This window comes from Arvicola amphibius, chromosome 5 (genome assembly GCF_903992535.2).
Source record: "Arvicola amphibius chromosome 5, mArvAmp1.2, whole genome shotgun sequence".
Lineage (NCBI taxonomy): Eukaryota > Metazoa > Chordata > Mammalia > Rodentia > Cricetidae > Arvicola > Arvicola amphibius.
Genome location: NC_052051.1, coordinates 26,127,884 through 26,151,116, shown reverse-complemented (window position 1 = coordinate 26,151,116; position 23,233 = coordinate 26,127,884). Strand labels below are relative to the sequence as shown.

General features: G+C 51.9%; 1 protein-coding gene across 2 annotated transcripts in view; it reads left to right on the top strand.

Annotated features, from left to right (window-relative positions):
• The window catches only part of Nol4l (nucleolar protein 4 like), a 117,872-nt gene extending 102,363 nt beyond the window's left edge, over nt 1-15,509 (top strand). For both annotated transcript variants that reach the window (XM_038331849.1, XM_038331850.1), the window contains 6 exons: nt 7,329-7,606; nt 9,972-10,157; nt 10,237-10,428; nt 10,618-10,740; nt 11,077-11,278; nt 15,096-15,509. In XM_038331849.1, coding sequence (XP_038187777.1) covers nt 7,329-7,606; nt 9,972-10,157; nt 10,237-10,428; nt 10,618-10,740; nt 11,077-11,278; nt 15,096-15,313 — 1,199 coding nt within the window. In that variant the 3' untranslated portion in view covers nt 15,314-15,509. The remainder of the gene's footprint in view (nt 1-7,328; nt 7,607-9,971; nt 10,158-10,236; nt 10,429-10,617; nt 10,741-11,076; nt 11,279-15,095) is intronic.
• The last annotated feature ends 7,724 nt before the right edge of the window (nt 15,510-23,233 follow it).

Genomic DNA, 23,233 nt, shown 5'->3' with positions numbered 1-23,233 from the left:
GGTACCACCCTAGCCTGAGTTGTCTAGGGGTGGCGTTCCCAGGAACCAGGAAGCTGGGCCACATTGTCATCATCACCCTGACCTAAGGACTGGGATGCACCAGCCCTAGACCAGCTTCCGGAAGGCCAGGAAGGGTTACTAGGGGTCTGCCAACTCCACATACAAGCTCCCAGGCAGGGCCCTGCCCCATGAATCACTCACACATGGTAGCCTGAAGTGGCGCTGCTTACTCTCAGAACACATGATTTGTGGGGGTTGGTTGGTGGTAGCAGGCAGTGGGGAGTCTAGCTTAGAGCTTTGCACTTGGAATTGGTATTTATTTCTCATTGTGTTTGGCCTGCAGCAAGCCGAGCAAGTGGAGGGCCCGGGAGGACAAGCCAAGGGTTCCACACTGGGAGCATATCCTCTGGGAGTCATTTACCAGTGTGTGTTGGGGGAATCCAGGGTGGGGGTGGGCTGAGGCATTCTTTGTGAAGCCATCTGGGCGCTGCTGCTCATCCTGGGAGCCTCTGAGCCTTCACTGAGCAGTGTCCTGTAATAGGGCATTTGTACGCACAGAGCCTGACACTCAGGTCTGGTGCGTACTTGGTGTCCATTCTCACAACACACGTGGTTTCGGTGCTTCGGTCCCCTGCTCTCTAATACCTTATCTGCAGTTTGGAACTTCTCCAGGGGCCTGGATCCTGGGGCCCGCAGACGTGTGCTGTGTGAGACTTCCTTCACTAGTAGCTGCTGAACATTCAGAAAGGGTTGGTGCAGAGGTGTGTGGCACTCAGGAAGACACACTTGGCTTGGTGGTCTTAGCATGAAAACAGAAATGTGTTACCAATTACCTATTGAGTTATGTTGGCTATATTAGGGAAAAGAAACTCAGATTCCCTTTTTGGAAACAGAGTCCTGTTCTGTAATCCTGGTTAGACTCGAACTTCCTATGTGTAGTAAAAGCTGATTCTCCTGCCTCAGCCTCATATAATAGTGGGATTACAGGATTGTATCATTGCAGTTGACTTTACAATACATTGTTAAAATTAATGTGTTTGGCTAGCATACATGAGGCCCTGGTTTCCATCCCTAGCATTGTACAAAAAAGCTACCACCAACCCCCAACAGACCATCGCTTCAGTTTTAACTGTCTCACGTTTTAAAAAAATATGGTGAGCCGGGCGGTGGTGGCGCATGCCTTTAATCCCAGCACTCGGGAGACAGAGGCAGGCGGATCTCTGTGAGTTCGAGACCAGCCTGGTCTACAAGAGCTAGTTCCAGGACAGGCTCCAAAGCCACAGAGAAACCCTGTCTCGAAAAACAAAAAACAAAAAAAAACAAAAAACAACAAAAAAAAAATATGGTGAGCCTCGGCGTTGGTGCCTAAGGAACGAGCCAGAGATGTAAGAATGTCAGTGCACTGTGGAGGCAGATGCTATGGATCTGGGTGTCAGGATTATGGACTGTGTGTTAGGAAACCTGAGTGGGTCAGTGATGTAGCTCAGTTGGGAAGTGCTTGCTTGGCATTCCTAAAGCCCTGGGTTCCTTCCCCAGCGCTGCAGCAGCTGGGCCTGGTGGTGCACATCTGTAATCACTTGGGAGGTAGAGGCAAGAGGATGGGAGATTCAAGGTCATCCTCAGCTGTAGAGCTACTGAAGGACAGCTTGGGATTTGTGAGAGCCTGTCCTAAAAAGGAGAAAGAGTGGAGCCCATGAGGGGTGGGCATGGTATTTCTGACCCCTAAGCCTCGATTTATCAGACTGCTTAACCACAGGGAGAGAGCCAGGGAGCCCAAGAGAGAAGCTGGGTGGCGGCAGAGCCTGAAAACCAAGTGGAGAATATGGGCCTCATGTGGCTGGTCACATGCCCAGTGTGGCTTATCACCTAGGACAGTTGGATTCCCTTGGCCCCCCTTTGACCCCAGTCCCTCTGCCTGCCTTCAGAGAGCACAGATGGGCGCCAGGAGCTTGATGCTCCTTGGAACTATGCATTATGTAAACACTACCCAGGCCACTGGCCTTTGTCAAAGCAGGCGGGAGTGAGGGATGAGGTGGAGAGCCCTAGCAAGGTGTATGCCCCTAATTCAGAGGAGTCAGCGTGCCAGCCTGCAGCCCAGAGCTTCCTTCCAGAACTTCAGTGACTCCTGCTTGGCATATACAGCTGGGGGTGGGGGCAGCTGCTGACTGTAGCACTTCACCTTCCCCCCTCCTTCCTGGTTCCCAGCTTTTGTGTGTGAATTATTGATACCCCTTCTTGCCCCTGCCTGGCTGCGGCTTTGACCAGAGCCTCACCAAGGGGCCCATGCTGCCTTCAGCCCTGCACCTCTGCTAAAGCAGGCAGCTTGCCTATGTGCCCAACTTGTAGGTTCTTGTGGCCTTGCCACCTCTCTAGCCTGGCTTGGGGGCTGGTGTGGGTTGCCCACTGGGGAAGGGTACCGCTGGCTGTGGCCCCAGAGCCCAGAGTGGTGATTGGCGGCTTGCACAGAGCTGGGCCTGTGCAGGCTGCAGGGCGCTGGCGCCCACATAAGGGCATTGTTTGCTGAGGTAAAAGGAGTTTTTGTCTCCTTCTGGAGCCAGGACAGAAGGAGGAACAATTTCCCCCATTCATCAGTGATCTCCCATTTGAATAGCAGCACATCACCCCGTTACAGTAGACGACATGGCGGGCCTCCCCTGCCCTGAGGCTCTCCAGGCACAGGTGGTGGGCTCTGGGTCCTCCTAGCCTAGGGAGTCACCCTTTACCATTTTTGTGGAAATGGACAGAAGGGATACATTCCTGCTCTCCCAGGGTAACTCTCTAGTCTGTTCACGCAGTCACAGGTTGGGCAGCTGTGCCCTGCCAGAGTTGTTCTGGATTCAGGTAGGTGCGTGTCCTAGAGGGGACTCTTGGCACAACTGCAAGATGACCAGGTGGGGACGAGAGGGTCACCTGAACCCTTTGTGTTTCTATTTCCAGCTTCAGGTCTGAGTAGGTCCCAGGAGAGGACACAGCCTCAAAAGGGCCAGGGCACTAGGGCCTTCAGTGCTGTGGGGCCAGCTGGTTATTTCATGGAGTCATAAAACACTGGAGCCCAAGAGGGCGTCAGCGGCAACTCCCTGAATTGCAGATAAGAAGAGCCCAGGAGGTGGTTGTGCCCAAGGTCAGGCTGAAGTGAGGCCAGCCGACAGCACTGGCCCAACCCACCATATGCCATCCAGGCATGGGGTTGGGTGCCTCTTCGAGAGTGAGGAAGAATTTGCCATGGGTCAGATCCCAGCTGCTGGGTCTCTACCCCTTGTCCCTGAACCCTATGGGTTAGGAGGTGAGGCTGTGGCATCCCTGGGTCAGTATTAGCAGCGTTAGGGTAAGTGGGAAGCAGAAAGTCCAGCCCCCAGGCCTGGCCCCTGCCTATCCTAAGTTACTCAGGCAAAGTGGCCTCCAGCTAGTTTTGACAATAAGGAAGTTGTTACTCTCATAACTAAATAGTTTAGGGTTGCCTTTGGTTTAAGGCATGGGCGGATTTTGGAAAGGTTGTGTCAGCCTATCTCTGAACTTCGCCAGGGTGGGCACTGCCTAACAGGTAGAAAAGCTCAGGTCTGACTTTGGTGGGTTCAACTTGGTCATATGACTTTTACCAGTGGCTGTGATGGGTCATGTTGACTGGTCCATGCTTACCCCGAGGAACCCTAGCAGACCTAGCCGTTCTTGTCAGAAGAAGGGGTGTGGCTTACAGGGAAGCAGAAGTGACCCAGGCCTAGCACTAGGACTCTGCCAAGGCCCGGGGCAACCTCTCTACAGGCTACAGACACAATAAATGAATAAATAGTGCGGCAAGGAGGCGGCTGAGTGAAAAATAGGTAAAGAGGTTAGCGTGTCAGTGTGGGCTGGGGAGGGAGGAGAGGGCTTACTGACACAGAAACCTTTAAGCAAAGCCCTGGAAACAAAGGAACAGGAAGTGAAGGACAAGCTCTGGAGAGCCAGGGACAGTGTAACAGCAGAGGGAACAGAAGTACAAGCCACAGTTGGGTGGCAGGTTTAACTGCAAATGGAAGGATGGCAGGAGGCCCTGTGGCTCAATAGGGAAAAGGGGCTGCGGCCACAATGATGGGGCTGATGGACAGTGTATCTGTAGGGCCACCTTCCTTGGGATGAATTCTGCAGAAGTCAGAGCTTATGTCAGGATGAGATGGAATAGGCAGGCTCAGAGGCTCCCCATGGAGGTGATGCTCAAGGGAGCTCTGAAGGAAGGGTAGTGTAGCTTTTACCCTTGCTTTCTCCTTGTGCCCACCTCTGATGCTATACTGTTGGGCCCCCTGTTGCCGCCTGGGGACATGGACGTAGGAAGCAGGTGAGAATGACATAAGAAGGTTTAGGGTGAAATAAGTTTTTGAGTCCCTGCTCCATGCCAGGGAGAGTTGATAACGACATAAATTCTGTTTTTACTGGTGCAAAAGCTGTTTGAAAGAGAAATTGAGGTACAAGGAGAGGTGGCCTCTGTTAGGTCATATAGGTGACATCTACCCTGTCCTTAGCTCCTTTGTATTATGCTAACACTCGCCAGCCAGTTGGAAAACATGTGCCTCCTGTCAGGTGGCACTGGAGCAGGCTGTGTGAAAAAAGAGCTAGCCCACCAGGTGGGACCCATATGCTGTGGGATTGTAGAATGTGGGCGTTTGTAATTGTTTGCCCCCTCAGATTGATAGCTTCTCCAGGGTGCAGCATGGGCAAGGGCCCATTGGCTTGCTCAAAAGCTTGTTTTTTTTTATTTTTTTTTTATTTTTTTGTTTTTTGTCTGGAGGGTTTTGGTGGTGGTGGTGGTGGTAGTGGTGGCGGCGGTGGCGGTGACAGCGCGGCATGTGGGCTGTATACTTCAATACTGAAAATACTATCAGCACTCTTATTTCCCCAACTTTTCATCATGCCAGATAGACGCTGTGAGTTCACTTAGCATTAGCCCGTTTCCTGTGCAGTTAAGTGGACTCACTATTTACCCTCCCACGTCTGTCTGTCTTCTGTTTCATGGCTAGGTCACACTTGGCCTATTAACTCTAGTGGCTTTTCAAGGTATACTGGTCACTCTGGATATTTATGTAAGAGTATGAGTTTCCAGTCCATGGCCACAGCAGTTCGCAGGCTCTGGTGTCTTGTGGGCCACATCTATCCAACCACTTTCCTTGCCAGATGGGGATGGCCTCTGAAAACGGAAAGATGGGTACCCCCATTGGAGCTAGTGCCTGTTTTTCCTAGCAAGTCAGGCAGCATGAGTCTGGGCCTGTAGCCCAGGTGACAGTGTTGGTAGCTTCTCATCACAGCTGATTTTGACGCTAGGTTGAAGCCCTAGGATTGCCCTGTGTGTCCTGGGCAGCTCCAGAACCACATACATGGTTGCTTGCTCTAAGCAGGCAGACAGGGGAGTCTACCTCTGTGCCCATGCAGCTGTCCTTAAGCCTGGTGCCTGTGGAGAATGCAGTGACTGTTGGCATGGTACCTGATGAGGAACAGCTCATCCCTCCAGAGCAAGTGGCCTGAGGTAGGGTAGGAGTAATAACTTGGAAGTGGCTAAGAATAGACAAAGGCGCCAGGGCAGGTATTCAGCTTTGTTCCCCAGATCTCAGCTACTTGAGCCTCTCCGGTGCCAGGTTCTACCATGGTTGTATGGGTGGCACCTAGGACTGTGGCGAGTACCTCCTTCCCAGGTACCCTGAGGCAGGAGAGCAGAGTCAGGCCATGAAAGCCCACTGAAAAGGGCCCAGCTGAACGGACCAGGACACACAAAACCCAGGCCTGGAGACCCAAGAGTTAGGGTGGGAGCTGGCAGGGCAGTCTGCAAGGTCACGAGGTTGGAGCATGGACAGTGACAAAGGGAAGGCCTGAGCTCTGAGAGGGCGCTAAGGACAGCAGACAGCGGTGCAGAGGTGGGGCTTGACAGCTGCAGAGAAGGTGACACCCACCAGTTACCGATAAACTTAAGATGTAGCTGGTCCTCAGGCATGCCAGCACCTGGCAGTGGTCATCACTGCTCCTACATTTGGGGTGGGGCCAGCCCACAGTAGGTTCTCAGGTCATCTGTTTTTCAGTGCATCCTTCTAGACTAGTTGCTAGAGATGCTGTCCAGAGAAAAACCCAGCCCATTTACGAAGGCAGAGGACTTAGGTTCAGGGGCTTGGGATCAAGCTCACAGGATAAAGGGGGATGCAGCAGTGTAGCCTGGCCCAGATGACCTGCAGCAGCTGAGGGGGTGCCACTGCACCACACTTTCCCCATCCCCCTCTACTCAGGGCCCTGACTGCTTGATGGGCAGACCGGCCCCGCCCTCAGGCAGCTGAGAGGCTAGTGATTGGCTGCTGCACTAGAGCCTCTCAGTCGCCATGGGGACGCTCAGGCGGCACTCATGCCCAGTGCTCAACACTAGGGACTAAATCTTCATAATCTGCTAGCGGTGGGGGTGGGGTCCAGTGCAACCCTGGCCTAGGGAAAAGGGTCCCAGGATATGATGAGGGCTCCCTTTGCCACTCCACCCTTCCCCTTGCTGGGTTTAGCTGCAGAGTCTCCAGGGTACCTAAGCACCATTGGCATCCACATGGGTGCTCACCTGACAGTGACCCCAGGAGGTCTAGAGTAGCTGCTGTGGCCCCCAACTAATGAAGCAGGAGGTTGGGGCCTGTGGGAAGAGAAACCTGGAATTTATCTAAAAATGGCTATGTCCTTGGAGCATCCTCTGGGTCTTGCAATGCTGCACTCTCCACAGCAGGGGTCTCCCACCTCAAGAAAGCAGGAAGACCCCCTGGAAACAGGAGGTGCAGACCCCCAGACTTGCCAGTTGGCATTGTGCTGTCTGAGGCCACTTGGCCAGGCACAGAGGGTAGAGTCAGGGCGGTGTTCTGTGCATAGTCTGCAAATCTGGCTAGACTCTGTACAGAAAGGCACCCGTAAATAGGGAGCTGGGCCGTCTCTCCTTCCTTGGGTAGAGGAAGGAGAAATTCAAGGGCCCCTGTGTAAAGGGACATGAAGGTGGGAGAAGAGGCAGTTCTGAGCAGCAAGAAAAGCCAGTCCTGCAACCCTGGAAGTGTGTAAGGACTTGTGGTGAGCTGCTTGAAGTGGAGCCTCCCTTGAGCTTGTCTCTGGCATCTGTAGGTTTGGAGGTGAAGAGAAACCTCTGTGCTCTGCATATGCTGGTCACAACCACTTAGCTCCTAGTGGTCCCACTTCCTGATCTTGCCTCAGCTCAGGTGGGAAGCCTGAGGCTCAGTGCAGATGGCAGAGGTTCTGGCTAACAGCACAGGTACTCTGAGGCCACCACACCCAGCGGGGCCTCTGCAGACTGTGGATGCAGGGACAGGGCCTCATGGCCAGGGCTCTCATTCCAGACGACTCCTCCTCTGAGAGCGGCAGCGGCAATGGCTCTTCTACCCTGAACCCATCCACTTCGAGCAGCACACAGGGTGATCCTGCCTTCCCTGAGATGAATGGCAACGGTACTGCAGCCCCCATGGACTTCACTGCCACTGCTGAGGATCAGCCGATCAACTTGTGTGATAAGCTCCCACCAGGCACAGCGCTGGGCACACCGTCCTACCCCTCAGATGGCTGCGGCACTGACGGGCTGCGGAGCCGTGTCAAGTATGGGGTAAAGAGCACTCCTGAGGTGTGTGGGGCAGCAGACTGTGCGCCTCTGGGTTGTTGGGAGGCTGGAGTGAGGTCATACATACTGTAGTGCAGCGGGAACTGAGCCAGCCCATGTGTGACATCAACGCAGGGTAGTGGCTGTGGCCATTTTGCCATGGTTTCCTCGAGACACACTAGAGTGGCAGATGTGTCCCATATAGGTTTCACTTCTGAGAAGTGATGGCTCCTGCCTTGGTGGAGAGATGGCAGGTGATGTTTGTCCCTGTTGTCCCAGAGGCTTACTCCCTTCCTGGGACAGTCTGCTGTAAAGAATAGCAGTAAGTGGTACACATGGCATAGAAGTGAAGGTTCAGTTGTTAAGGTGACCCGAGTTTGATCCTCTGAGCCTGCATAAAGATGGGGGAGAGAACCCCACTCCAGTTGTCCTTTGACTTGCACACACACCATGGCTGTATGCTCCTCCCCACTGCGCACGTGTGCACGCGCGCGCACACACACACACACCCACACCCACACACACCATGGCTGTATGCTCCTCCCCACTGTGTGTATGCTCTCTCTCTCTCTCTCTCTCTCTCTCTCTCTCTCTCTCTCTCTCTCTCTCTCTCTCTCTCTCTCTCACACACACACACACACACACACACCCCTTTTGAAAAGGCAGCACAGACCCCATTGTTCCTGGATCTTCAGTCTGCTGTCCCTACTTTTCAGATGATGCAGAAAAGGGGCAAGCTGTCAGAATGAGGGCTGCGGAACTCCTCCCTTGACTAGGCTGATGTGGGTATAGAGGTGGGCAGAGTGGGTCCCCAACCATGGCCCGTAATTCCACACATTGTCCTGGGTCATTAAGGTTTCCTGACAGCAGGTGCCAGCTTTCCTGGAGCACCTCTTCAAATCTGCCTCCCTGAACACCACCTGCCTACTCCCAACAACTCTTCTGTCCTTGCCTGTCTCTTGCAGAGGGGTGGGACACAAGCCCCAAGACACGATCTACAGCAACAGAATGAAGTTTTTGGTACCACATGTGTAGCACAGCCGTGGGGATGGATCAAGGGAGAAGTAGGTCCAGGGACCAGAGAGAGCAGTTGTTTCAGGGTGGAAGCAAGGTTTGCTTGGCAGAGCCCTTGAGCTAGCCACTGCTCCCAGGGCCATATGGCACAAGGGTGGCACTGAGGGCTCCTACAGTTTTCTTACTTGCTCTGGCCCTGGCAGAGGTTCAGCTAAAGAATCACTTGCCGATCTGACATGTCTGTGGCACCAGAATGCAGCCCTGTGCCTTGCATGTGTTTTGACTCTACACTTCTGTTCTGGAGGGCTGGAGTTCTGCCTCTGTGAGTCTTTGTATGTCATAGTGAGAAGGGCTGAGGACCAGAGGCACCAGGCCACGTGTGTCTTCGTTGAGTTGAGCAACAGGTCCTTGTAGGCCAGGCTGTGGCGACCATCACAGTGCCTGGCTACAACTGAGTGTCCTCCTGAGCCCAACTTACCCACCACGCTAGTGCTGGTCAGGACATGCCACAGATGCAAACGACAGCAGCCTCGAACCAGGGCTCTGTGGAGTATTGTGGAGCTGGGGCACAAGGGGCAAGCTAAAGCTGGGAAGCAGGAGAAAGCGGAAGCCATAGTCTGAGGAGGAACAGGCAGTCAGTGCAGGCTTCGACCCAGAAGCCCAAATAGGTCCTAGCACACAGAAGGGAATCCTCTTTGTGCCAGTCCCGTGTGTCACCTTTCCCTATTGTCTGATTGAAAGAATGTGGGTGGGCGGCAGAGTGCTTCCCCATTCACGGTCAGGCTGTACGAGGCAGGCCCTTCTCGCTCTTCTTGAATACCTGCTTTCCCAGGACTTAGAGTAATCTCTTGGGAGATAGGCAAAAACAGCCCAGCCTCCGAGCTGGGGACTGCGCCCTGCTTCATGCCCTCCCCCCCCCCATTTCCCAGCCCATCTGTTCCTCCCGATAGACAGCACACTCGCTGCTCTGATGGCAGCTCCCTTGTCAACTCAAGGCTGCAGTCCCTTGGGGATCCAGGAGGAGCCCTGGAAGCCCCAACAGATCCTGGCACACTGAAGAGGCTGGCTTTTTGTCTCCTTCCCTCAACTTGGCAGGTCCCGATATGGACATTGCCACCACACTTTACCCATGGCCTCCAAGAGGCAAGGCTCTTGTGTGCTGTTGCAGTCAGGCCTCCTGGCAGTAGCCCAGGGACACTGCGGGCAGAGCTGGTCCTCTTGGTTCATAGTGGGAGGCAGGGTTAGCTTGCTGAGGAGCTTGCATCTAAGACTCCTGTGGCAGCTGGATGAGCTCACCAGCCTGGTCCCCTAAGCTTACCATGAGAGGCTAAGTAGGCAGCCTTCTGATTTGTCTCTGTCTCTTGCCCTGTTTCAGTCTCCCCCCTACAGCTCTGGGAGCTACGATTCCATCAAGACTGAGGTCAGTGGCTGTCCTGAGGACCTGACAGTGGGCCGGGCCCCCACAGCAGATGATGACGATGATGATCATGATGACCATGAGGACAATGACAAGATGAATGACTCAGAGGGCATGGACCCTGAGCGGCTCAAGGCCTTCAATGTGAGTACCAGTCAGGGCTGGTGAGACAGGGATGAGTCTCAGGCAAGGCCAGCCCCTCCCATGGCCTGTGTCTCTCTAGATGTTTGTGCGGCTGTTTGTGGATGAGAACCTGGACCGCATGGTGCCCATCTCCAAGCAGCCCAAGGAGAAGATCCAGGCCATCATTGAGTCATGCAGCCGGCAGTTCCCCGAGTTCCAGGAGCGGGCCCGCAAGCGCATTCGCACATACCTCAAGTCCTGTCGTCGCATGAAGAAGAATGGCATGGAGATGGTGAGCGTCTCCTCCTGGCCACCCTGGCTTGTGACACCATCATTGTTCTCCAGACCCTTTGCCCTAACTTCTCAGTAGGCCTATTTCACAAATGAGGAACACAGGCCCAGACACCTGCTTTGCCATACCCTGACCCTGACCAGGGCTATTCCAGCCCAAACACCAGCTCTGTGTCCCTTCTACCTGCAGACCAGACCCACTCCTCCCCACCTGACCTCAGCCATGGCAGAAAACATCCTAGCAGCTGCCTGCGAGAGTGAGACGAGAAAAGCAGCTAAAAGGATGCGCCTGGAGATCTACCAGTCCTCACAAGTACGTGCTCGTGCTGGCTGCTCCGCGGGGTCTCACCCAGGGGGCAGAGCAGAGGCCATTGGGCATTGCACACTCACCTGCAGTTGGGTGCGCAGCGAGGTGGGAGGGCAGCTGTCACACAGTCACTGTGATGGCACTGTGGGGGCAGAAAGGATGGAGTCAGGCGAGATCCCTGAGGTAAGATGCCAAGGAAAGAGAACCAACAGCATCCCCTAGGTCAAGTCATGTCACTGGGTCCCAGGAACCACAGGACTGTGCTCTGCCTTCCATGTGTTAGGGACAGTGACTAGGCTTGCTGTGCCTTGGGTTCCCAGCACTGTCCTCCCTCCTTTGCAGGACGAACCCATAGCCCTGGATAAGCAACACTCTCGGGACTCCACAGCCATCACCCACTCCACCTACTCACTGCCAGCCTCTGCCTACTCTCAGGACCCTGTGTACGTCAATGGTGGCCTCAACTACAGCTACCGTAGCTATGGGTCCTTGAGCAGCAACCTGCAGCCCTCTGCTTCCCTCCAGACAGGAAATCACAGTAATGGTAAGTAGAGTCAGGCCTGTTGTCCAGATAGTGCCTAGCGTGGTCTGCACAGTAGCCCTTGGGAGGAGAGGGGAGATGGCTCGGATTCCCCGTTAGCAGCCAGTCTTCAGATGAGATCAGGAAAACTGTGACTCCCTTCTCATCTCTAATGGCATTGCCTTTGCCAGTCACTGCAAGTGCCCATCTCTGGTTCACTCCCTGAAAGTCCCCTCCCTGTGAGTTGGTCGCAGAGCCAGGACCTGACCCAGCCTTAGCCCGTTCATCCACGGAGCTGCCATTTAAATCATCTTGGTGATTGTTAGACATTGGGTTCCTCTGCTCCATACCTAAACTGGGCAGCTCGGCAAGTGCTTCCCAGGAATCTGTGGTACAGGTGCTATACCTGGCAGTGGGAGGAAGACAGAGACTGAGAGATACCTTCCACACCTCCTTAGCATTAGGTATTGTTTTATATGGGAGCGGAACAGGCATTCAGCCCTTCGCCAGCAGGCACAGTGTGGTCAGGGGATGTCGGGCTCTGCTGGGGTTGGGAGTTCCTAGGCTTTAAACACAGAAGACTTGGCCTCCATCGCCCTGTTGTAACCCCCATGATGAGAATGTTTCTAGGGACAGGGCAGGAGGCAGAGGCAGTGTGCATCAATGTTATTCAGGGGCCAAGGACTGAAGGAAGTTGGAAGACATCATGTTGCTACTGAAGGGGGCAGATAGAAGAAAAGGCACTTTCTGGCAGGGGAGCTCGGGGTCTAGGAGTCTAGGACTGTCCCTGGCTAGCCGTGGGAGAAAGCCCAAGCCATCTCCACCCACCCCTTGCTCCACACCTTCATGCTTACTGTGTTCCAGAACTGGAAGGAAGTGCTGGTGTCTGGAAGGTCCTTGCTTGGGCTTAGCCTCTCATCCCTTCTTATGCATCTTAACCTAAAATAAGAGGCTGTCTGGCCTAAATCCCTAGAGCCAGGCAAGAGTGGTGCACACCCCGTGTAGAATGGCTGACCCAGAGCCACTCTCCTTCCAGCCCCACTGCTAGGGTATCTGAAGTGGGTTTTAGGATCAGGGAGGTTAGAATTCTTGGGGATTGAGGTATGGAAGACCCGGTGACCAGTCATGCCCAGGCAGTACATGCTAAGTCTTCACCTGGTACACGCAGCATGGCCTGTCTTGGGACTGCAGCTGTGGTGGCTCCCTGGCCTCTCAAGAGGGTGTGGGTCCTGAAAGACATGAATAGCAGCCAGAACTGAGATCAAGGGGTAGCTGTCTGCCCCATGTATCCTATCTCTGAACAACATGCTGACCATTTTCCTCCTTGACCTGTGAGCACAGGTTGCTCCAGTGGTTGGGGAAAACAAGCAGTAGCTGTGTCACAGAGCCATCCCTCCCACTGTCCTGTCCAGCCAGAGCCTTTCACGTGACTGTTTGATGCAGGCTGGACCCCGCAATAGCTGTGCCAATGGCTCATCCTCCTCACTTTGCTCATGTTGTCACTTGGAGGTAGGAATGAGCTTAGATAGAATCAGACCCTGCTCTTCGGGCCTGGGGTGCTAGGCAGCTTGTGCCCACACTAGCCCCATAGGGGCCACCAGCAACCCGAGAGTCTGGCTGTAACCAGAGCCTGCGTAGGGATGGTGCCAGATCATACAGGCTACAGGAAACAGGGATGGGGAGGGGTGGGAGAGCTCTCTAAGCAGCCATGAACAGAGAGCTGAGATTTGAGAATTGGGGAGGGGGAAGAAACCTGGAACTACCTCTGACTGTGGCAGGTGGTAGCCTCTGATACCCTGGACATTGCCTAGACCAGAGACAGCCAGAGGGAATCAAGCCTGTCCCATCCCCTTTGGGTCCTGCACTTGGGATGTTGAGAAACTAGCAGAGGCTACCAACATGGAAGCCAGTCACCTGATTGGTTCTGTTTCTGCAACACACAGCCCTTCTTCTTCTTCCTGTGTTTGATTATAACAGACCTAACTGTTCTGCCTTCTCAGTTCCAAGAGCATTGTTATTTATTCATTTGTATTTTTATTAATTTGTTTATTTGTTTGAGACAGGGTTTCTCTGTGTAACAGTCCTGGCTGTCCTGGGACTCACTCTATAGACCAGGTTGGCCTTGAACTCAGAGATCTGCCTGCCACTTCCTCCCAAGTGCTGGGATTAAAGGTGTACGCCACCACTGTTCGGCTATTTATTTTTGTGGTGCTAGAAATTGAACCCAGTGTAGCTATTTCACCAATGACCACATCCCCAAGGAAATTTTTTTAGCAAACCATCCACATTCTTTGGTTAGAGGAAAAAAAATAACTTTACAAACTGTTCAAATCACAGATGCCAACTTCTTTTCCCAATCAGGGGCTGCACCCACTTCCTTTTAGCAACAGTTGTTTCCAAAATTTATCTCCAGACGTTCCTTCTAGTCTAGACATCTCCAAGACGAGGTTTTGTCCATCTCTACAGTGTAAACTCAGCAATGAACAAGCCTGGCCATCAAAACCTACAGGGAAGTAAAGACATGCTGATGCCCAGAGGAGCATCTTGTAAGACAGCCTCCAAGACGAAGGATGACGGCAGGCAGGGGACTCAGGGCAACAGGCAGGAAACCGAGCTGCCTAGGGTGACAGGGCTCATCAAGTGCATGGTCTGTCATCCCCAGCTCTCTTCTTTGCTTATCTTCTTGATAAACATCTACAAGGCTTCTCAAGCTTCTAACACTTCCATGTCTACTGGGAATCTATCCCAAAAGTCCCAGGCCTACTGAGAAGTCTGTCCTGGTGGGCACCACAGCTAGTCCTCTCACAGGCTGAAAAGCCTGTCTGCTGGGCTCCTGGCTTTGCTTTGGAATGTAAAGTTTGGAGGAGCGAGGGGGCAAAGAAAGACTTGAGCACACACCTACTGAATTCCAATGCTGCAGCCCACCCCTTGGAGCTGCTAAGGAGAGGCAAAGAGGTGGCTTGTGGTGCCCTTGACCCAGAGCTTTTAAGAGCTTGGGCTCCTTTGCTGCCACAGTCGGCCAGTAGAGGGCAGACAACAGACAGTTTCTCCAGAAATTCTCTGGGTCCTGTGGTTTCTATTTCTTCAGCCCCAGCAGCATCAGCCTCCTCACTTGGGACAGAGACCTCCTCAGAGGAAAAGGAGCTGAGGCTCCGCAGACCTCGCCCCTCCTCCATCCACAAGCACCTACAAACCCTCGAGGGGAGGGGTGCTGCCTCTCCAAGCTGTGATGACGGCTATTCATGGCCGCACTGTCACATGTGCTGTGTGGCATGCCTCCCCTCTCAACTGTCCTTCTTTTGGAGATATGGCACATGCACCTTGCAGTCCCCCAAACATAGTTAACAGCTCTTTCTCACAGTGCCTATAGTACAGTTCCTTCCTGGGGCTATTCCAACCTTGACCACTACCTGGGGAGAGCAGGAGTCAGGAGTTAAAGGCATACATGCTTCTTTGTCTCCAGGTTGCCTCTTTCTTTTCTGAGGACCAGAACTGGGATTGTGTCTGGTTGGGAATCCTCAAAATATAGTGAAAGGCATGGGTAGAGGCCGGAAACTAGGTTGGAGCCCTGCTGTGCCTTATGCCAAAGCCTGATGCATGCCACCCCATTCCTCAGGCAGATCCACTGTCCACACATTCGCCATGTGAACTTTGCCGTCATATGGTTGCCAGTGAGATTTTCAGCCCTGTTCTAGATACTGGGATTAAGCTATCAGAGAAATAGACTGGGGTCTCCATCTAATGCTATGCCCAGCCACAGGGAACCCTTCCCAGATACAGGCAGGGACTTCTACTTCCTTTAAAATTTATGGAGTCTAAAACCATCTTTGCATCTCCACAGGGCCCACGGACCTCAGCATGAAAGGTGGGGCCTCTACACCCACTCCTCCCACACCTACCCCTTCCAGCAACAGCACCAGCAGGACCATGCCCACGGCTCAGCTCAGCCCCACAGAGATCAGCGCTGTGCGGCAGCTCATTGCCGGCTACCGAGAGTCTGCAGCCTTCCTGCTGCGTTCTGCGGATGAACTGGAAAACCTCATTTTACAGCAGAACTGACCCCGCTGGCCCCCAGAATGCACGACACCAGGGAAGGAGGCTGTCCCAGCTTGGACCCAGCTTCCTGCCTCACCAGTTGGTACATTGTTTTCTGAGGTGGGATCCAAAAGAGCTGTTTCTAGCCACAGTCCGAGCATCTGAGACTTTGGGCACAAGGACACTTTTTTTTTCCTTTTCCTTTTTTTTTTTTTTTCTTTTGGAATTTCACCACACGGGTGCTCTGACCTGCTTGGAAAGAGGCCAGTGGGGCAGCTCTAGAAGGATTGGGCTCCCCTGACAAGGCACAGGGGCTGCAGCTCTACTTAGAATTCACCTTCATGGACCCTGATGTTAGAACCCCCATCCCAATAATTACCTTTGAAGTCTTAGGTGAGCAGAATTGCATATTTATTGAGAAGAGCAAACGTGGACCCTTTCTTCCTCTCCCCTTAGTAATTTATTTTTCTGAAATGGATTCTTTTGTGTTTGTACAGATTGCCAGTCTGTGTCTGTCTGATCAGAAGGATGTATCCCTGTACCTAACATTCCATATCACTACACTGACGTGGGCTGGAGGCCAGCAGAGTTAGGCACCAGCTCGCTTTTCGAGTGCCCAGCACACCCTTGGGAAGGCTACCACACTCCACTAGGCTATCTTGTTGCAGATCCCAGTGCTGCCACAGGGACACTGCCAGGAACTGCCAAACAGGAGGACCTCACCCGCACCCACTGCAAACAAAAGCACCCACCCACCCATCCTTCAGAGTTCCAGTCACACGGTCACCTGTATTCTACCTCACACTCCAGCGTGGGCTTTTCCAGGATGTGCTCCAAGTGTGTTCTGAATGGCTGTCTCCCCAACTCCCACACAATGTATCTATCTGCATCAGACCGAGGGACTTGGCCCTACAAACCAGCAGCTTGCCATTGCCTGGCTCTTAGAGATCTTGGAAGGATGCAGTGCCGGGAGCTGGTCAAGGACCCAGGTCTGATGAGCACAGGCCTCAGCCCCAGATAACTTGCTAGAAGGGCCACTTCTTCAGGGCCAGTTCTCTGTCAGGCCCCTGTGTGCCCCAGGGTGAACTGTGCTTCCACCCTCACCTCATGGTGGGAGTAAAGGGGTCAGACCATTGGTGCAAGTGTGTGTGGGGGGGCTCCTTGTGTTCTTCTAGGACCAGACTTTCTTGTGGAAAGGCCTGTCCTCTAAGAAACCCAAGTCCCTGGAGTGTGACAAGGGACAAGAGAAAGCTGACCTGGTTTCCTCCCTTCCTGATAGGCACTTCCTCTTGCTCTGTGCAATACCTACCAGTGCTGCTAAAACCAGGGATTCACCCAGACCTCAGCAGGCCGGGGCCTCTCCCTCGACACCCGTAGCCATGGCAGCCGCACTCTGCTGCCCGCCCTGCCCGCCCAGAGCTGCCAGAAGCCCTTTTGCCTTTCCTCCCTCAGAGCAAGGAGGCCTCAGGGGAGCCAGGGCTGAGTGGACACTAGGACAGCCACAAAAAGCCACTCTCGATCCCAGAGCAGGTGCCCCTTCCTAGACAGGTGGGCAGGCAGCGCAGTGCAGATTCCCTACCTGTTCAGATTCAGGGCTGCCAGGCAGGGCTCTTCACCCTGCACATGTCCTCCCTGGGGTTAAATGTGGTCTTTCAGATGGCCTCCAATGCCTACCCAGCCACACCACCTCTGCCTTCATGTGCCCGCTCACCAGGCCCCTGGACTGGGCCAGGACACCTGAGCCCCCTTCGTACAGCACAAGTTCCAGTGCCCAGGGCCTCCCCACAGCTGGCCGACCATGTGCCCAGTTCCCCACCTGCTCAGTAAGACTCCTGGATGTTTGAATTTGTGTAAATATTTATTTTTGTGTGTGAATACTACAAAGTAATCAGATCTTTTGCAAAATGTTACCCCGGCAATTTGTGAAAATATTAATGTTAAAAATTGGCAGAGACAATCGCCGCCCTAGAATTTCTGGTATCAATTGCTTACCATGTCATTTCTGCTCCCAGAGGCAGTACCCAAGCTAGACACAAATGGTTTGCATTTCTGGAAGACGAGAGAAGAGACTAGGCAGGGACTCCTCCCTCCACCCCCATGGGACACATCTGTAAGAAAGAGCATGATCTACATCTTCAGTGGTGTTTCCTAAGTGCAAGCAGTCTTGATCAGTCACCATAGCTACTGTCTTGAGCAGCCACCAGCAGCCTGCTCCCAGAGTATGGTATAAGCATAAGTTCTACATGTTTTCAAGAGAAGCAGAACCAGTGCCAGTGCTGATGGCTTCCAGAGGGACTGCAGGACAGTGGGTGCTGTCATGCTGACCTGGACTTCCTCCCAGAGAAGCTGTCCCCAAAGCCTCAGAGACAGCCATATCAGGAGCAAGTTAATATGGACACAGGATTCTACTACCTAGTTCAGTCAGGGGACTTGTTCTGTTTTACTTTTGTTTTAAAAGATGCAGCTTCAAGCCTTCCCCTTCTGACTTGGGCCTGCCTTTTCCCCGGGGAGCTCCCCAAAGCCCTGCCCTACAGCCACTTCAGGCCGATGGAAGGTTTAGGGCACAAGTGAAATGGAAATGCAGTGTAGAATACACCAGTACTAGAGTCCTTGCAGGGCAGATCCTGCAGGTGTCGAGAGAAGTGGTGGACGACCCGCTAGAGCAGTGATGGCGTGCATGGCCTTTTCTTGCACCACTCAACAAATGGACAGTTTATTCCCAAGGATGGTGTTGGGGAGGGGCAGGCAGGGCTAGGAGGGTCTTAGAGGACTTGGAACAGATGGAACCCATCTGTCCTTCCCTATTCTCAAGGGCCACATATGACTCCACAGGTGGTTATAGGATTAACTACCAGTTCATTCTCAAAATGCTGCTTTGATCTCAGAGGGTTGATACTTTTAATTTGTAATTTTTTGTAAAACTTTTTACAAGATAGTAAAGTATTTCACCAGAATACCAGTTTCAATCCGTCCGTGGTCTGATTTTTATATAATTTAGTGGTGCTTTAGAAACTTTGTTTTGTTGTTTCTGAGCTCAACAGCTCAATCCTCTCTTGCCTGTATCTACCTAAGACCAATGTGAACCTTTGTATTTTGCTCCTAATTTTGGACTCAGTGGAAGTGTACTGTTTACATGTACAGACGCCCCATCCCTGTGTGTTCTGCAAGACGCGTGCTCGAGGAGGAAGATGCACCTCACTAGCTCATCTGCTTAGCAAAGCCACAAAGCAAAACCTCTCACTTTGTACCCGTTTCCACCTAAAAACAAAACCCTACACCACCTTTAACTCAGATTTGCCAACACACTCTGCCTGGTGGACGCCCTGTGCCTCTATCATGTGTTCACTTAGGAGAGGAATCAAGATAGCACCTTCTGTCCGCTGGGTATGGGCTAGCACACAGAGGAGACAGCAAGGCAGGACTTCACTGACCAGCTCTGGGAGGAAGTTCTTTGGGCAGCAGGCAATAGAAGAAGGTCAAGAGGACTCATGGGTCTTCGGGAGCAAGCCAGGCAGGATTTAGGGACAACACAAGAAGTCATCAATCTGCTGGCATAACTGAGATGCATTTTGGAAGAGCATAAATTCCATATCAGGTGAGACTGTGACTTTCAGTGCAGATGGTACAAGCACTTCTTCAGGGTTCCCATCACCTCTGGGGAGGGTCAGGGGCTCCAGACAGTAAGCATAAGGCACTTACCGCAAGCAGTGGATGGCACCAACTTTTAAAGGTGACTTTATTAATCAATGGTTTCACCGCTAAATTATATTTTTACAGATATGCACCTATGCAACTTAATGTGGCTCTTCTAAGCAGGTGAGGACCTCCTCCTCAATGCTCTATAAAGTGTTTGTGTTCTGTAGAGTTCCCAGTAAATGTGGCTTAATACTTTCTTAGAATGTGTCTTTCTACGTGATGCGGCTACTAAATTCTGTTTTGTTTGTGGAATGACTAGCACAGGCCGATGCCCTCTTTCCCTCACTTACCAGAAGACCAATGAGCTGTTAATGAGCGGTTATCTCCATGGTATTACTGCTAAATGCACTGATGTCATAAGTATGTGGAACCCTTTTCCTTTTGAAACTGTGTATCATATACCAGACTGAATCTACTTAATAAACACTGAACAACAAACCCAAAGTTGAGCTTTGCCTATGTCCCACCTCCAGCAGCACTGTCAACCTTTCCAGAGTCATCTCCCTACCAATAGAGTTCACCTTTCCCTAGCTAATAGTGGGCTCACAGACATACGTCATCAACAGGTTTCCATTTTGGTACCCAGACTGTTAGAAAGGGAGGGAAGGGTACCTCTCCACTGTGCTGAGCTCTGGTGGCAGGTCTCCTGCCATGCAGCCAACCTTCACAGTCACCTCGTTCCCCCCAGAGGGCTACACAGCTGTGCGATAGCAAGGCCTGTGCCCCTCTCCTGTTAGGCAGGTGCCAGGTCAACTGTATGAGTCTGAGTTCATAGCAACCCCTAAAGAGCCTGGAAAACTCCTAGTCCTCAACATTCAGTAACTTAACATCCAATTCTCGGCAAAACCCTACTCCTACCTTGAAAGAAAACAAAAGGCCACTTTCCCTAGTATTTGCTTACATAGTTTTTTTTTTTTTTTTTTTTTTTACCCTATTAGTCATTTTTAGATTAAGCTTTTAAGAATCGTTACAGGAAGATGGCTGGGAACAAGTTGACTGTCCCCTGATCTCAGATCTGCCTGTCTCTGCCACCCAAGGACTAATGATTAAAGGTATGCCCAGCACACCTGGCTATATTACCAGTTACTAAAGCATAAATTCCATGAAGCAGCCAAATGCTCACATTAATGGCTGAGTGCATGGAGTCTGCAACCCACACCGACTACACACCTGAGCTGTGCAGATGGGGTTAGGTATGGCATAGCATAAGATGTGCTCCTCACCTCATCCTTGCCAGATACGGGTGCCAACGGCCAGCAAATCCTCAGTAATGCCAAGGAAAGTTCCCATCCTGCCAAAGCAAGGGACCACAAAAGCCCCACGACCTTGACTGTATGTACCTAAAGAACAAGATCGTGCAGAGCCTCGTGGCTTCTCAGCCATCAGAAAACACTTACCTCCCCAGTGAGGCTGCTCCTCCTCAGAACACAGGAATCCCAGGGGAAGCAGCTGGAGTACAGAAAACACTGGATCATTTTCTTGCTTCCTTAGGTGGTACGTCAGACCTCACTGCTGTCAACAGTTGACACAAGACATCATCAAATGGGAAATGCCATCCTAAACAGTGACAAGTTCACTTAATACTGGCAAACCTTCCCTTCATCCACTCGGGAAAAACACACATGTTGTCCTTTTAAATTACCTGGAATGCCTCAGTAGAGGGCTAGCCTAGCATGCACAAAGCTCTGGGTTTAATCGCCAGTACCCACATAACATGGTGAGTGGTCCATGCCTAGCACCTGGGAAGTAGAGGCAGGACCCAAGCCTGGGATAGGAGATCCTGTGAAAAACATAATACCACTGGGTGGTACATGCCTTTAATACTAGCACTCAGGAGGCAGAGGCAGGCAGAGGGATCTTAGTTGACAGCTATCCTGGTCTATACGGTGAATTCCAGGCAATACAGATCTCTATTTGAGACCTTATCTTTAAAAGCCCAAAACACCCCTCAAACACAATAAAACAAAAACAAAAACACATGGGTGAGCACAGTACTTAGAAAATCTTTCAGTCTTTGCAAAGGTCTATCTCCCTCCATCCTTTTCATGAATTCAGTCTAACTAGGCTTACCATCCAGGAGCTATTACACAGAGGCCAGTTGTGTGCATTCTGAAAGAGTGCAGCAGGTGCACTCCCTAGGAGTTTGCCCAGAACGAACACCCACCTAATGAGGCAAGACAGTACCCCAACAGTAGTACGCCAGGTTTCCAAATCAATGTGAAATGGAGACAAGAAGTGTGAGTGCTGCCCATTTTGGGGTGTAAAGTAGCTGTAGGGAGGTTACAAGCCTCACCTTCTCTACAGCTTCCAACAGTCCCCTAACATGGGGAAATACAGTATGGGAACTCACTTTGAGGGTCTGGTATTTTCAATGTGTACACAGGCCCCACCCCTTTCAAATGAGGTTCTATTTTCTCTTTTATTTTTTCAAGGCAGGGTTTCTCTGTGTAGTTTTTGCTGTCCTGGAAACTCTGTAGACCAGGCTGGCCTCGAACACAGAGACCTGCCTACTTCTGCCTCCTGAGTGTGGAAATCAAAGGCCTGCACCACCACTGCATGGCAGAAGCCTTAGTTCATCCAGAGCATGTTAGCTGACCAGAAAGACATCATGTATACCTTGTGCTTTCCTTAGCTTGGTTTTCCAATCTCAGCTCTGCACTCGATAGCTATAGAGTGAGGCTGAATACCGGGTGCCATCTCATAGCCTGCCTGGCACTGCCACCTCGGCATAGCCCACAGGCCTGAATCCTGAGCCTGTGAGGCGATGGTGACAGCAGCTACTTCAGCTCTCAGGTCTGTGGAGCTGTTAATCCTGGCTTGGCATAAGTACCTCCCAGGTGACCAGCGTGCTAATCACCCCATGTCGATACAACTAGCACCCACATTTGGGCAAGACTGTGGCAGGTAAAGTGCTATGTTATGCCCAAGCCCACAGAGTGGTATGTGATACAGCCCATCCTCTAACCACTACCCATTCTGCCTCTTATATTTGATACAAGTGACAGGATGCTGTCCCCAGCAGAGTCTAAACTGAAGACGACTGGACATGGGAGGCATGAGAATAAATCTTCACCAGCAGGGGCTTGCATCACACAGTAATGTTCAACAGGAGCCCTAGAAAACTTGTGCTCAAAGCGCCCTTGACTCTCCCATTCACAGTATTAGGCTTAGGTTCACTTCCATCACCTCAATTCTGTTAAGTTATGTTTGAATACGATCATAAGATCGTGCACTTAGGCACCCCCGAAGTAGTTACTCCTGCAGCACCGGGCATCCTTCAGGCTGCTCAAGCAGCAGTGACCCTGAATCATCTCACACCATGACAAGGCCAGAAAGAGTCATTGCCAGGAGGTTACCAATCATGGGAATCCATATGGAGATCTCCATTTGAGGCGGGTGGTTTGGATGAGTTCCTGGAAGAAGGAAGCAAGCCCTTTAAAATTTCTATCTGAAAAGTTCTTATCACTTCTATTAGCTTTCTGGTTCTACTACACCCAGCGGAAATGCTCATCAAATGAAGAGTTCAAAGACCAGTGGAGCTGCCAATTCATTGTGCAAAGGATCCCATCAAGAGGATCTGTCCAGCTCTTACTTTACCAAACCACCCCATACTAACAGGCAGCCACAGAGGACAGGGAGACAAGTGCAGGTTGTACAGGTTTATTTTCCAATACCAATGAGACACACAAGAGCAGCGCTTTTCTGAGCAGCCCCATGGACCAGACCATTGTCAAGTCTCACTTCTGAGAGGCAAAGGTCTTAGAAGACTGGACACACTTGGCTCCTGCTCCTGGTCTTTGGTAGAAAAGACTAATGAGCACACAACATGAACTCGGCCAATACTGAATCTGTATCCCATCACTACCAGCTCCTCACTCACACTTGATGGACACCCTCCCCCAAAAAGACAGTCACCTCAGATGAAATGGGGGGGGCAACTTACAGAGAAAAGTGAAATTCGCTCAAGGCACACAAATTTTCATACTTCATACAGAAGCACTCACACAGGAGACAGCTAAATTAAACAAGGGCTCCCAACTTTCAAGTAAAGATACAAGAAACGGCAGGGACCGGGATGAGGGCCAGACAGATACAAAGGTGTCTACTTGATGGAAACGTGTTAGGAGAGAGGCAGGCAGCGGGCATGGCTTTGTTCCCCTGAAATCTACTGTCAAAAGGAGCCTAGCGATCCCCAATATTGCTTTGACAGGTGACGACCTTGGAGCCAGATCCAAAAGGCCTGTCTGG